The sequence below is a fragment of the Thamnophis elegans genome, chromosome 3 (assembly GCF_009769535.1).
Source record: "Thamnophis elegans isolate rThaEle1 chromosome 3, rThaEle1.pri, whole genome shotgun sequence".
Lineage (NCBI taxonomy): Eukaryota > Metazoa > Chordata > Lepidosauria > Squamata > Colubridae > Thamnophis > Thamnophis elegans.
Genome location: NC_045543.1, coordinates 126,383,982 through 126,398,722, shown reverse-complemented (window position 1 = coordinate 126,398,722; position 14,741 = coordinate 126,383,982). Strand labels below are relative to the sequence as shown.

Below are 14,741 nucleotides of genomic sequence, written 5' to 3'. Positions count from 1 at the left end.
TGATTTCAAATGTTCTTATGTCAATCTTTGGTTTGTCTGCATCTGAAATATATGAACAGTATATATGAAAAAGGGTATGATAGCAATGTAAGGAAAGGTGGAAGAATGCAAACAAAATGATCAAGGGAGCTGAATACCTTCCCCAGGGGTGGGTTTCAAAAATTTCAGCAAGAGGTTCTCTGCCCGGTTGCTATGTGGGCATGGCCTAGTCAGCCTCCTGCACCATGGGGGGGGGTGTTTTTGTCCTCCCCTGACTCTGGAGGCTTTCCTCAAGCCTCCAGGAGGGTGAAAACGGCCTCCCTAGGCTCCGGAGGCACTCTGGAGGCCCGTTTCTGACCTTCTCAAACTTCCGGTAGGCCTCTTATTTGCCCTCCCCGAGCCTCCGGTGTGCCCTGCACTTGCATCCAAAACGGACCGCGTGGGACTATTGAGAGGGGTGAGCCAGGACTGGGATTTGGGAATTCTCTGAACTGCACAGAATCTCCCTAACCCCTGTGAACCCCCAGCAGCCCACCCCTGACCCAAGCCCAAAACAAAACAATCCTTAATCTTCTTCAGTTTGGACCAAAGGAACTGAGGAGGGAATAAGATTGAGGGACATGAAATCATGCATGCCATGGAGCATCGAGGGAACTAAAGAACCACTGGACTAAGTGGCCTTAGACTGATCTGAAAAGACCATGCTTTTCCTCTTATAAGAATGTTATAACATGGTCCATTCAATTGTAGATTTGTGTGCTCTGATAATTCAGCCAATGCTATTTATAAATGGTGATTTATGGCTTAGGGAAATACGTGAACCAATTTACATGAATATTTTGCTGGACTGAATGCTAAAATCAATTTAATGCAGGGGAATAAAAAAGCTCATAAGTAGAGATACCAGTGCATACGCACACATACATACGCACACAAACATATTTTGGTTTATTAAAAAATAGGCTCCTGAACAGTTAATTTACCCATCATTACTCTTATATTTTACAAATTTGTCAAAACCCTCTTCTAAAGCCATTACTGCTTTCTGCAAGTTATTGTTGATGGTTGATGAATAAAGAAATGGGACTGAAGAATCCAAATCTAATTATGTTCATTCATTACTAAGACTATTCACACAGAATAGTTGCTGATTAAAAATACAGTCAGACCAAAGAAAAGCACCACATAAGATGAAGCCACCCAATCTTTATCAACACCAGACAAAAGGTAGGACGCCAGAAGCAACTTAACACAGATCAATGAGAATTCAATTTTATGAGGTAGAAGATTGTCTATGGAAAGAGTTATTTTCCTCTTTACTCTTGCTGTCTATGGAAAGAGTTATTTTCCTCTTTACTCTTGCTGTGCCCCCTTAGTATGATAGTCTTCACTTGCAAAAAATTACTCTACTTTTTAGAGCAGTGGTCTCCAACCTTGGCAACTTTATACAGCATTTTTGGCCTCCTGAAACCCCACCCCCTTTGCAAAAATGGACATGCATATGCTTTGGGAGGCCTGCAAAGTGCTCCTGGAGGTTGGAGAGGGCAAAAAACGAGCGAAAAACAGGACTTTTTTTGCCCGTTTTTGCCCCCCCCATCCCCCAGGAGCACTCTACAAGCCTCCTAAAGCATATGCATGCCTTATTTTTTGCAAAAGAACAGCCTGTTTTTTGCACGTTTTTGCCACCCCAACCCCCGGAGCACTTTGCAGGCCTCTCAAACTCTCTGCATGCCCTGTTTTTCACAAAAAACAAGGCATGCAGAGGGTTTGGGAGGCCTGCAGACTGCAAAACCTTTTTTTTAAAAAATTACCTCTTCAAAATCTTGGGGCGTCTTATACTCCGGAGTATCGTATAGTCCGAAAAACACAGTAATAAGATAACATGCTCTCTATGACCTGGGAGGATGTAGTTTTCAAATGACGAGATTCATGAGACCATTTCATGTGATGTTACTTATGTGAGTTGATCAACATCCCGGGCCAAGCATAACAATTCTGCTTGCCAGGCTTCATGCACAGATATATTATTTATCCCACTGTAATTTGTTGCAAGTTTATTTTGAAATTAAGGGAGCAATACATGTATAATGCTTCCTCTGCAAAAATAATAATAACACAAATAATAATTTGTTTTTACATTTTGAACTTATCCTTTTTGCCCAGCAACTAACATAATAACAGAGTTGGAAAGGACCTTGCAGGTCTTCTAGTCCAACCTTCTCCTTAAGCAGGAAAGCTTATACCATTTCAGACAAATGGTTGGTCGAGTCTCTTCTTAAAATTTCCAGTGTTGGAGTACCCACAACTATTCATCGTTCCACTGATATATAGATTAATAGTTCTCACTGACTGGAAATTTCTCCTTAATTCTAGGTTGGATCTCTCTTTGTTAAGGTTCCCTCCATTACTTCTTGTCCTGCTTTCTGGTGCTTTGGAGAACAGGTCAACACCCTTTCCTTTGTGATCATCCCTCAAAGACAGAAGACTACTATCATGTCATCCCTTGTCCTTCCCAATTCCCTCCAGACTACATAATCTTTTGTTGCTGTTCTCTGCACTTTTTACACAGTTTAAACATTTTTGTATCGTGGTGATAAAAACTGGATGTGGTATTCCAAGTGTGGTCTTACCAGTGCTGTACTAGTACTTTATGTCCTTGATACTGTTTCTCTGTTGATGCAGCTAGGAATGCATTGGCTTTTTTCATAGCTGCAGCAAACTGTTGGCTGATACTTAAATGGTTGTCCACTAGATTCCTCTTATAGTTACTGTTATTGAACTAGGTGCTACCTGCTCTTTACCTGTTCATTTGGCTTTTCTTGCCTAAGTGTAATATTTTATGTTTCTCACCAGTGAATTTCATTTTGTTGGATAAAGCCGAGTGTTCTAGTCTGTCAAGATCTTTCTGGATCTTGAGCCTATCTTCTGAGGTGTTGATTATTTCCTCCCAGCTTGATGTTGTCAAATTTGGTGAGTTCCCCTTTGGTTGCTTATCTGCTGCTTCCATCCTTAGAGCATTGAAGATATTCTTCAGGATTCTTTTTTCTTGCCTTCTTTCTGGGACAATATTTTTTGCTCTCAAAATATAATCGCACAGAAATTGGATATGGGAAAATAGACTTGGAAAACAACATTTACTTTTTCAAAGAAAGACAAAGTGGCAATCTGGGGCATGATTAGGAAGAAGAGACAGAGAAACCATGGTTTGGCTGTTACATTATTAAATTTTCAAGCCCTAATACTTACTTTAAAATGGTGCAAAATGGAATTACAACCATATTTAAAGGAAAGCCAAGATTTACACATATGGGGATCCTAGATACAAAACAACTCTGTATAAATACAGCATAATATGGGTTAATGAAAATAGCTCTTTTGTTGCTAACACTTGCCATTGGTTCAGCAAGTTGGTTTTTATCCCAACTTGGAGAGAAAAACTTGTAAATCTCTTTGCAACAGCGGAGACTTGTGGAGTGTTTTAATTCTTTCCAACTGGCACATATCTCGGGGGGGGGGGGAGTCCTTCAAAGCCAGCCCTGTGGTATGGAAATCTCCCTGTGATCCCTTTTGCGTAAAAAGAAATATCACATTTTGTTTTTTTCTCTCCTCGGTATTGTCTGGTGTACCATGGGGTAGTTTGAAAAGAATACATAAATACATTGCCGGGACAAAACAGTAGGGTTTCCTAGGAAATCATTAAAAAATGGAATAAAAGCTTCTCTTGACAATCTTGTATAATATTAAACCACAAACGTTCTCCATAATTAATAATATCTTGAGGCATGAGTTTCTTGGCATGTCTCGTATTTGCCTGCCTTTTTGAAGCCTTGTGCCAGGGGAATCCCCTGCTTATAGTCAAGTTGGCACACCCAAGCCGTGTTGAATTCTGAAAGAGATATTTAAGCCCCTATTTTTCAGGAATCAAGTAGCTTTCCTAGATCATAATTGTTCTATTCCTATTTGGAAAAGATCAATTCAAGTTTACAGAACTTGGAACCCTCCCGATCTGTTGAGACAGCTAATTCTAGATTTCTAGCTGTTTAGTGGTTGTATATTGGAAGTTTGTGGTGTTGACCATAGGGAGTCAATATAGTACATAGATAGAGTTATGCTTGCAGCTCAACTACTATATGGGTCAAAGTTCTCCTCATTCAGGGTAGGGCTAAACAACTTTGCTGTTTCTGCTTCTTTTCCTCTTCATTTTTTTTTGTTCCTTCCTACTAAATCTAAATCTCTAGAGCTAGGGCTGTGATGGCGAACCTATGACACGTGTGTCATGGGTGGCACATGGAGCCATTTCTGAGGGCATGCAAGGTGTTGCCCTGTCAGCTCCAGCGCGCATGCACATACAGGCCAGCTGATTTTTGGGCTTGATTTTTGGCCTCCCCCCCCCCCCCGAGGCTTCAGGGAACCCAGAAGTCCATCCCCGAACTTCCGATTTGTGTGTTGACCCATTTTTCACCCTCTGGAGGTTTGCGGAGGGCCTCCGGTGGGGGAGGCTGTTTTCTCCCTCCCCAGGCTGCAAGAAAGCCGTGCATGCATACGCGGGGCAGCGGGGGAAGGTCACGCGTGCATGCATAGGAGGCATGGCATGGGGGGGCATTAAATTATGGGGTGGGCATGCAAGCACACATGATAGTGTATGTGTACGTGCTTTTGGCACATGAGGAGAAAAAGGTTCGCCATCACTGAGCTGAGGTAACTGTCCATCTCTTTCTGAACATACCGAAAGGTATGAGAGCTTTGATTTTGGGCATACATCTCTTTCCCCAATACAAGGTCAAAACACTATACTTGTGACTTCCAACAATTGAATCATAGCACACTCTTTCTCTTCATGGAGAAGCTGCATATCCTTCCATTACACTAAAACCTCCCTGGCTTCCTTTTCTTCCCCTTTTGAAAAAAAATCCAGTGGGAGAAAATTCTTCAGAGGGTCTTCCTTTTGGATTTCTGGAAAGTATGGGTAACAATCCCCCACCTCCGAGAGATGATTATCCAATGGAAGACAGAATAGTCCTTTGACTGTCTTTTCATTCAATAAGTATAATAACAGCAGATGAATGCAATCCAAATTTTCTGTTTAAGAAAAGGTAACACAAAATCTCTTGCCTATGAGAATTGATAGAAAAAGGACATACAGTATTTTTTTTTATTTTTTTTTGCATGGCACTGGTATAATAATATATTTCTCCGGTACACACTGCCTCCTGGTAATTGGCTCAGAGTCACCTATCTAGATTTCATGTCTAAGGGGACTTGATAATAAAACATTTGAAGATACTCATCAAGAACCCCCAAGTTTCTTTGATGGTAATTGTATGTGTAGAAAATGAATACATGTCCTGGAATGTCTTTATTTACTGGTCAGCAGCCTCATGATTTATTGTCGCTTGCAGATTCAATATATGATAAAACTTTATAAGGTCATAATATTTATTATAATCTAGTCCCTTCGTAGATACTTGGCTTTATTCCATCCAGTTCACCACTAAAACAGCAAAGAAGTGAAATGGTGTTTCCGTCTTATTTATACTATTATCTTTTTCTGCAATTGCAGAATCCAGAGGAATGGATCTTTGGTTGTTGCTGTTTACGTTGGCTCTGGCATCAGCGAACAGTTCTTTTCCCACAATGAAACGTGAGTTTGAATGCTTTTGAGAAAGAGGTATTAACAATGTTTGCGGTACTTAGTATAAGAAATTTCAACATTAAGTCTTTGCTATAATTGTTCTCAGCATGAGCTGTTGCTATACCAAGTTCTATTTTTACTTTTACTTTTCATTACTTTTAACTAGATAGTCTGTGAATTAAGCATCAGCGCCTGCAGGAAAGTATCATAATAGTTCGATCTAAGCCAAATGTTATGACCTAGGCTGCCCAAGAGCATGAAGCAAACTCCTTGTCCCGACAAAAACGCCTTTTATTAATGTACTGTGAATTCTGCTCATTCGCATCCAGCAAAGTCTTTCAAGGGAGGATTTACAGTCACAGACCTTATTTGGCTTGGAGAGCTGACAGGCCAATATCTGCAAAAATTGGCAAGGAGTCTTGGAGAGTCACAAACCAATTAAGCGAACTAATTGTCTCCTGCAAACTCCACTCCCTTTTTGCTCCTCTTTTATTTCCTCTGGGAGGGGCCATTCATCGTCCACCTGTGGCCTTACATCCAAGTCGACCCCTGTTGTTTAGCAAAGGGAACCCTTTGTCTGGCAACTCTGTGTATGCGCACACTGGGAACAGGCTCCAGCTGTTTGTCTGCCTCACTGATGTCTGACTCTGAAGGCAGCTGATAACTGGCATACGGCTCTGGCCCAGTCTCTGTCTCCAACACAGAGCCCTCATTAGAGCCTTCCCCAAACTCCAGGACTGGCCCATGTTCCTCCCTACCCTCCTCACTGTCCGAATCTGCAGGATCATGGCCCACCTAGAAGCTAATGGCTAAAGGCAACTGGTTTTCTATCTATAGACTGTTGTGCAGAATACAACACATCCCTACAGAAATGCAATGCCATTTCAATGAGATCGCTAAAGAATTGACAAAAAAACTTGGACACCTTAAAGAAGCAAGCAAATTCTCCAATTCCCCACAATAGTGCCTTCAAAGACTCAAAGATGTGACAATAGATGAAAATGAAATTGTGATCTTATTTGATATCATAGCACTTTTTTACATCCATAGACCCAGTATTAGCCAAGAATCCATGACGGCACAGAACCCTGAACCTAACCAAATGCACTGATTGAAATATCTAGAACCATGGATTTTCTTAACCTTTGCCTAACCATATACTTTAAGTATACATCAACAAATCAAAGGAACACCCATGGAATTACTGCTTTCAGGACAAATAGTGTACTGCAGTACATACAACCCAAAATATGGATCCAGTGTGTAGATGACATCTTTGTCATAATAAAAAAGGATTAACTAGAGAACAATACAGGGGTGTGGTGGTTCAGTAGCTAAAATGCTGAGCTTGTCAATCAGAAAGGTCGGCAGGTCGGCAGTTCAAATCCCCAGTGCCGCATAATGGAGTGAGCTCCTGTTACTTTTCCTAGCTTCTGCCTACCTAGCAGTTTGAAAGCATGTAAAAATGCAAGTAGAAAAATAGGGACCACCTTTGGTGGGAAGGTAACAGCGTTCCTTGTGCCTTCGACATTTAATCATGCCGGCCACATGACCATGGAGACGTCTTCGGACAGCGCTGGCTCTTCAGCTTTGAAACGGAGATGAGCACTGCCCTCTAGAGTCTAGAACGACTAGCACATATGTGTGAGGGGAACCTTTACCTCTAGAAAACATACACAAAATCATCAACATCATCTTCAAAGGAATAAAATTCACTGGGAAAGAAGAAAACAACATGCTTCCTGATTTACTCATCAGCAGAGGCAGGGACAGTCTTAATCAGTTTCAATTGAGAAACAGTGAGCCTCCTAAACCAAGTCCAAAAATGCTAAAGAATTCCTGGAAGCCTGGCACTCATACAAATTGGGCATCAACAGCACATAGTGATAAACAACGCCTAAATACCATTCAAAAGAGACAGTCAAAAGGCCAAAAAGGAAACACAACAACCAAAATACTTTCTCATCAGTAATCAATACCCAGATGAGCAGAAATTAACACCAAGATTAACATAAGACCAACAATTAAGAAGCAGACAATATCCTAATCAAGGAAGTGTCAACTCAGACAAACAGGCTAATAGTAAACAATATCCCAATCAAGGAACTACCAAGACCACTCACACTTACACGGAAGGGCAAGCCACTAGTATATAAAATGAAAAACTTTTATTCTATCCGTACCCTTTCAGTGACACTGGTAAGGGGCAGGATTCTCCTACAATGCTAATGTGGTAAATGCTGTAATCTAAATTTGTATTGCCAAAACAAGGCTACTATTGAGCCTACACACACAAGCAGAGATCCTTGGCACAGCCAAATTAAATGAATGACTTTTTCCACAGCTTGGGGCTCCAAAGTTTCAACCAGGTACCCTCTAAGTCAGTGGGTCTCAACCTTCCTAATGCCATGACCCTCATGTTGTGGTGACCCCCAACCATAAAATTATTTTTTGTTTTCAGTATTTTTTTTAAATATGTGTTTTCCGGTGGTTTTAGGCGACTCCTATGAAAGGGTCGTTCAACCCCCAAAGGGGTCCCAGCCCACAGGTTGAGAACCACTGCTCTAAGTGGTGATAAAAGCGTGAAATCATTAAATGCTGGAAATCATTTTCATGTTGTTATAAATTATTACTCATATCCCATATATTTGGTTAAATAATATTTAGAAAAGACACTGAATATTTGTTGTGATTCCTTCTTCAAAAGTGACTTATGGCATGACAAGAAAAAGACAAATGAGACTCTGACCTGAGTCATAATTCACAGCACTTCTGATCCTGTCTGCTTGTGTTTAATCACATTGCTTGTGTTTACTATAACTCGGGATTCTTGGATTAGTGTTCAGGTAGAATTTTTTTTTAATGCTCCTCTGTTCTTTAAGAATCTTCAGCCATCAAAGTGGTGAGAAGACAACCCCCTTGTCTTCCTTTATTTGAACATAATATCAACCCAGTATTTGTTTCTACTTATTTCTAAATATATAACATAGAAGGTATTGCTTTATTTTGTATTTTAGATCCTTTCTAGCCAGTGTACATTCATTAGTATGAAGCAGAGATGGGTTTCTGCCAATTCGGCCCGGATCGGGCGAACCGGTAGAGGTGGTGATGGGAGGCTCTGCCCAGATGCTTTTGCGCATGCGCATGAGCAAACCGGTAATAAAAAAAACTGGAAACCCACCACTAGTTCGGAGGTGATTGTATTGAATCTAGAGTTGAATCACTACCTATTCTTTTCTGCTTTGAGTTGCTAGTTTGGGCACCCTGTTCTGTTTTTATTAGATCCATTATTTTATTTTCAGCATCGGAAGCTTAATGAACGTGGTGGGAAAGAAAACTGGAGGAAGAAATGGATTGAAACTTATTGTAAAATAATTCTTAATTGGTGGTGTTTGTACATCAAATATTCTCCATAGTGAGGGGGGAGGAGTATCCAGAATGGGTTGACTTTGTCCTCTCATGATTGGATGAGTCAGATAAGCTCTTTGAGCAACGCCCCCTGGCCAGCAGGACTACCCATTCTTCTGACTCATCCTACAAGGAAAGGTTGCACTACTCGGTAACTCCAGTAATTTACAAAGGAGTAAGGAAAATAAACTTGGACCCGGCAAATCCTGCCTCCCTTCATCGCACACAGCCTCCTCCTGCAAGGACTGGACTGCCACAAGCCCCCTGGGGCGGCACGCTGCCCTGGCCACTGAGTGAGACAGAGTCACTCAGGGAGGACAATTGCTGGGCAGGCAGGAGGAGAGGGCAATATGCTTCCTAGAGGCAGCCCTTGATGCAGAGGCTAATCAGGAGCAGAAGCGCTCCTCTGCTCCCCTCGGGTTGAGCCACGAGGGTTGCTAAAATACCCTGGAACACCTGTGCTGGCAGCCGACAAAGTGAGAGCCGGAAAGGCTTAGAAAGAGCTGCAGGAGGCAGGGGGAGATGAGCTGCAGCCATGGCAAGCCTGCAAAGGCAAAAGCCATTTCCATGTGCTCCAGCAAGGAGGAGCCGTTTGAATTTGGAGCCGGGGCCATCTTGAAACCACGTGGTCCAAGATGGCTGCCCCCAGCAGCTCAGAGGAGGCAGGCAGAGCCTCAACTCTCAGCCCTCCAGCCACAACCGGAGGCTTGTGGAGCCCTTGAAAGGTGAGAAACCATCGCAGAGGCATTAGCCAAGGGCGGGGGACGCAGCAAAGGGCCAAAAGGAGGCTTGTTAAGGGAGTTAGAGGCAGGCGGTGGATCCCCCCCCCCACGCCTACTTCCTAGATGAATCACAGAGGCAGCTGCCACAAGACTGCACGAAGAACCCTCCCCCCCCCCAACCTGAGAACTCCTTCCCTCCCAGGGGAGGATTCCCTTCGGCTTCGGTGCTTCAGAAATCCTGCCTAAAAGCCCGTTCTCTCCCTTTTTAACTGCATAGTAACAGGAAAAGCCCCCCCCCCTCCTTAAGGACACTCTCCTTTAAGTAGGAGAAAGAGACTTGGCGAGAATGCCATCAGAAAAAGGCTTCCAGCAAGAGCTGCGTTTTTTGGGGGGGGGCTAAGTCTCCTTCACCCTTAAGAAAATTCTCCTTTGAGTAGGAGAAGGAGGGGGGAGGGGCAGGAAGTCCCTGAGTAGGAGGCAAAACAAAAGCTGTTTTTTGTGGCTAAGTTCTGAGGGCGGGGCGATGGCAATTGCCTTGCAAAACCATTTGGAAAGAAGGGGGGAGGGGCTCCACATGGCCCAAGCCGGCATCCTGGAAAACAAGGGGGGGCAGAAGGAAGAGTATTCAGCCGGCCACAGCCCCCAGGGAGAGACAGAAGAACCTCCAATCAGGTTAGAGATTACCCCCCTCCCCCAAGGCTTTCCAAGGGTGGGGGTGAATAGGCAAAGAGCAAATGCTATACAATACAATACTATGCAATACAATAGCAGAGGGGGAAGGAACCTTGTAGGTCTTCTAGCCCAACCCCTTACCTAAGCAGAAATTCCTACACCATTTCAGACAAGTGGCTATCATTACTATAGTTGATTATGCTGACTCTGTAAACCACTTAGAGAGGGCTGAAAGCCCTATGAAGCAGCATATAAATCTAACTGCTATTGCTATTACCATCCAACAGCTGTTTAAAAACTTCCACTGTTGGGGCATTCACAACGTCTGGAGGCAGGTTGTTCCACTGATTAATTGTTCTAACTGTCAGGAAATTTCTCCTCAGTTCTAAGTTGCTTCTCTCCTTATTAGATTCCACCCATTACTCCTAGTTCTGCACTCAGATGCCTTGGAGGATAATCAGGTTGCCTCTTCCCTGTGGCAACCCCTGAGATATTGGAACACTGCTATCACGTCTCCACTAGTCTTTCCTTTCAGTAAACTAGACCTACCCAATTCCTGCAACCGTTCTTCATAGGCTTAGCCTCCAGTCCCCTGATCCCCTCTGTTGCTCTTCTCTGCACCCTCCCTAGAGCCCCCACATCCTTTCTACATCATGGTGACCAAATTGAATGCAGAATTCCAATCTGGCCTTTCCAAGGCCTTATAAGGTGGGATGAACACTTCACGGGAGCTTGATTCTATTCCTCTGTTTATGCAGCCAAAAACTGTGTTGGGTTTTCTGGCAGCTATTGCACACCGCTGGCTCATATTAAAGGGTGGCCCACTAGGACTCCAAGATCCCCTTCACAGTTACTACTGTGGAGCAAGGTATTCTGTACCTGTGCACTTCACCTTCGTTGCCTAAAGGTAGAACCTTACCTCTTTGAATCCCATTTCCCTAGGTAGTGCCCAATGTTCAAGGGTATCAAGATCCTTCTGTATCTTTAGCCTGTATTCTGAAGTGTTGGCTATTCCTGCCAGCTTGGGGTCACCTGCTAACCTGATGACCCCCCCCCCCCATCAGCATTTAACAAACAGAGAGCTAACAGTCATTCTGGCTCCTTCTTATGACCGCTTGAGATAACAGCAGTTCTTAAAGAAACAGTACTACTATCATGGCATATATTTTGCTATCCCAAATGTTAGCTTACACACCTAACACCCTCATTCAAATCACTGATGAAGATGTTGAAGAGTACTGGGCTCAACACTGAGCCTTGGGGGACTCACTGCACTCTTCCCTCCATGAAGAGGCAGTCCCATTGAGGAGTACAGGTGTGTGCACCAGTTACCAAGGCACCTGGTGTGACTAGGTCTAATCCTCAGTCTTCTACTTTATCCAGTAGTAGGTTATGGTCTACCTTATCAGGACTTTCTGAAGTCCAAGTTAACTATATCAATGGCATTCCTATGGTCCACTAGGGTTGTCACCGTAATCTAAGAAGGCAATATGGCTAGTCTAGTATGATCTGTTTTTGACAAACCCATGTTGGCTTTGGGCTCTCGAGCCGGTTTTTCTCACTTTCTGAAGGGGGGGAATCACATCAGCAATTCTATAGTGGTTCTCCGGTACTCCAGGAGCTCTGATAGATATAGTTTCAGTTGTTTGGAGATCTCATCCGCCAGCTCCTTCAGATCCCTGGGGTGTAACCCGGTCCTGGGAATTGGACCTTGCCTAAGATAGACAGGTTACCATTTCTTCCCTATCTCATCTTGGGTTCCTAATCTGAATTTGGGGTGCTGTTTTTGATAGGTTGGATAGTTTATCCCTTCTGGTAAAGACAGATGCCAAGCACGAGTTAAATAGTTCGGCTCTACCCCTGCTGCTTGTCACCTTCGGGCCACTTTCTCCCAGCAAGGGACCAATTGTTTCCTTAATCTTTCTTGGTTTTATCAGGCGGGAAGATGCCCCCCTTTTGTATTTTATTTCATTTTATTATCATTCTTGTTGTGGTTCTTGTTGTTATTATTATTAATTTACCTTTGTGGCAGGCCCTTATTGTGAGCCTTAGCTTCCCTCACTTCATCGTTACACACACTCTAGTGGCCGCCCATTAAACTCCATCGGTGTTTACATTCAGAATATCTCTGCGCTAATCCTAGCCATAGAATCATAGCACCCTTATGGCCGGGGGGAAAAAGGGTCAGATAGGCTGGTCCCCATGCCAGAACCCACCACAAACTCAGAATGGGATGCCCGACTATGAGAGATCGCAGAAGCACCTCAGATAGCCTATGAATTTAGACAACTTTCGCTGAGGGCAGAACATATAGCAGGGGTGGGGTACATCAGAGCCGACTGGCTCAGCCGGACCAAGGGGACAGTTTGGAGCGGAAGCTGCAGCCAGCAATCTTCAAGGAAATGGCAGAGTGCTTCGGACACCCGGAGATCGACTTATCCGCCACGCCCCTCAACGCTCATCTCCTGAGGGTCATCTCCAGGTACCAGACATGGGGGGGGGGCAGAAGGGGCGGACGATCTGCGAAGCCCCTGGACCAGGGGTTGTCGGTATGCCTTCCGCCCTTACCCCTGATCCCCAGGGTCATATGGGAAACCCTTCGGGAGGGGGCGGAAGGGGTTCTGTTGGCACCTCACTGGCCCCGGAGACTGGTTGCAGAGCTCCAGTCGCTTTCAACGGAGAGGCCATGGAGAATCCCCCAGGAGGGAATATCCCTTAACCAGGGGTCGCTGGAGCACCCAGACCGTCAATGGCTCCAGCTGACCGCTTAGCTCTTGGAACGGAGCATCCTAGGGAAAGACCCTTCCCCCCCCCAGGGTGATGCAGACTATCCAGACTGCCCGCACACCTTCCACAGAGCGTATATATGGCTCCATGTGGCAGGCCTCTGCCTCATGGTGTAATTCCCTGGGGCACAATCCTAGCCAGGCCTCAGTGCCTCAGATTCTGGACCTCTTCCAGGCAGGCCGGGACAAAGGGTTAGCTTCTAACACAATTAGGAGACAGGTCCCAGACTTCTCGCCAGTTCTCCTGTGTGGCAGGAACCAGAGCTTGACTCACCATCCTGTGGTCAGGCAATTCCTCAAGGGGGCTTCCAACCCCAAACCGCACGCAGCGTTCAAGTACCATTCCTGGGACTTACACAGGGTAGGGGACGCTCCAATAGGCGCTCCATCTGAGCCTTTACGAACAGCTTCCCTTAAGTTCGTGATTCTCACGGTGGCCTTTCTGGTGGCCATCCCCCCCCCCGCCAGGCAGATATACGAACTGCAAGCTCTCCACCGGGGAGGGTCTCTGCTTCCCCCACCAAGACAGAGTGGGGTTACGCCCTTCATCCCAAGGTGGGCTTCTGCTTCCATCAAACCCAGGGACTGATTTGCCCAACTTCTGTCCAGACGTGGGGAAAGAAGTGGCTCACTCTGGGCATAAGGAGGGCTCTGAGGATTATCTCAGGAGAACCAGGCCAGACAGGAAATCCGAAGCTCTGTTTGTCTCCTTCCAAATAGGGGCCTGGGTAACAGGGTGACTTCCACCACAATAGGTAGGTGGTTGCAAACCTGCGTTGCCACTGCATACCAATCACAGGGCTTACAGACACCAATCATATCACAGCTCACTCCACGCGGAGCGCAGCCACGTCCAGGGCCTGGGCCACGCAGACAGCCCTGGCCGGAATCTGCAGGGCAGCCACGTGGGCTTCCCCCTCTCCCTTTGCTAGGAACCATAAACTGGACTCTTTTGCCCCGCAGGGCAAAAGCCTCTTGGACGCAGGGCCTCTTGGACGCAGGGCGTTGCAGGTGGTTCACAGGGCGGAGCCCACGCCTCAACTGGCATGAGCGGGGGACATGGGGCCTCTGGGGTCTCCCTCCCTAGGGACGTGCAGGCTTTGGTACGTCCCATTCTGGATACTCCTCCCCCCTCACTATGGAGAAAGGGCGTTGGTACTTACCTGATACGCCTCTTCTCATAGTGGGGGGAGGAGTATCCAGTCCCTCCCTGACTATGTTTGTACGACTAAGTTTTATGTTCACAGTTTTATGAAGTTATATAAATATTGATGTTGAAGATGATAAAAGCTAAGAACTGAATTAAGAGTCTGGAGTGAATGGTGCAACGAGTCGGATGGAGCTCTTCGTCAAAAGAATGGGTAGTCCTGCTGGCCAGGGGGCGTTGCTCAAAGAGCTTATCTGACTCATCCAATCATGAGAGGACAAAGTCAACCCATTCTGGATACTCCTCCCCCCACTATGAGAAGAGGCGTATCAGGTAAGTACCAACGCCCTTTTCCTAACAAAGGAAACAAATAATCTTCAAAACAGGATTTTAAA

At 45.0% G+C, this 14,741-nt stretch overlaps 1 protein-coding gene across 9 annotated transcripts in view; it reads left to right on the top strand.

Annotated features, from left to right (window-relative positions):
* GHR (growth hormone receptor) overlaps positions 1-14,741 on the top strand; it is a 162,202-nt gene that overhangs the window by 67,688 nt on the left and 79,773 nt on the right. For 8 of the 9 annotated variants that reach the window (XM_032214239.1, XM_032214232.1, XM_032214235.1 and 5 more), the window contains one exon: positions 5,540-5,620. In XM_032214239.1, coding sequence (XP_032070130.1) covers positions 5,551-5,620 — 70 coding nt within the window. In that variant the 5' untranslated portion in view covers positions 5,540-5,550. Of the gene's footprint in view, positions 1-5,539; positions 5,648-14,741 lie in introns of all 9 variants that reach the window. The other variant, XM_032214240.1, reaches the window with a different exon arrangement.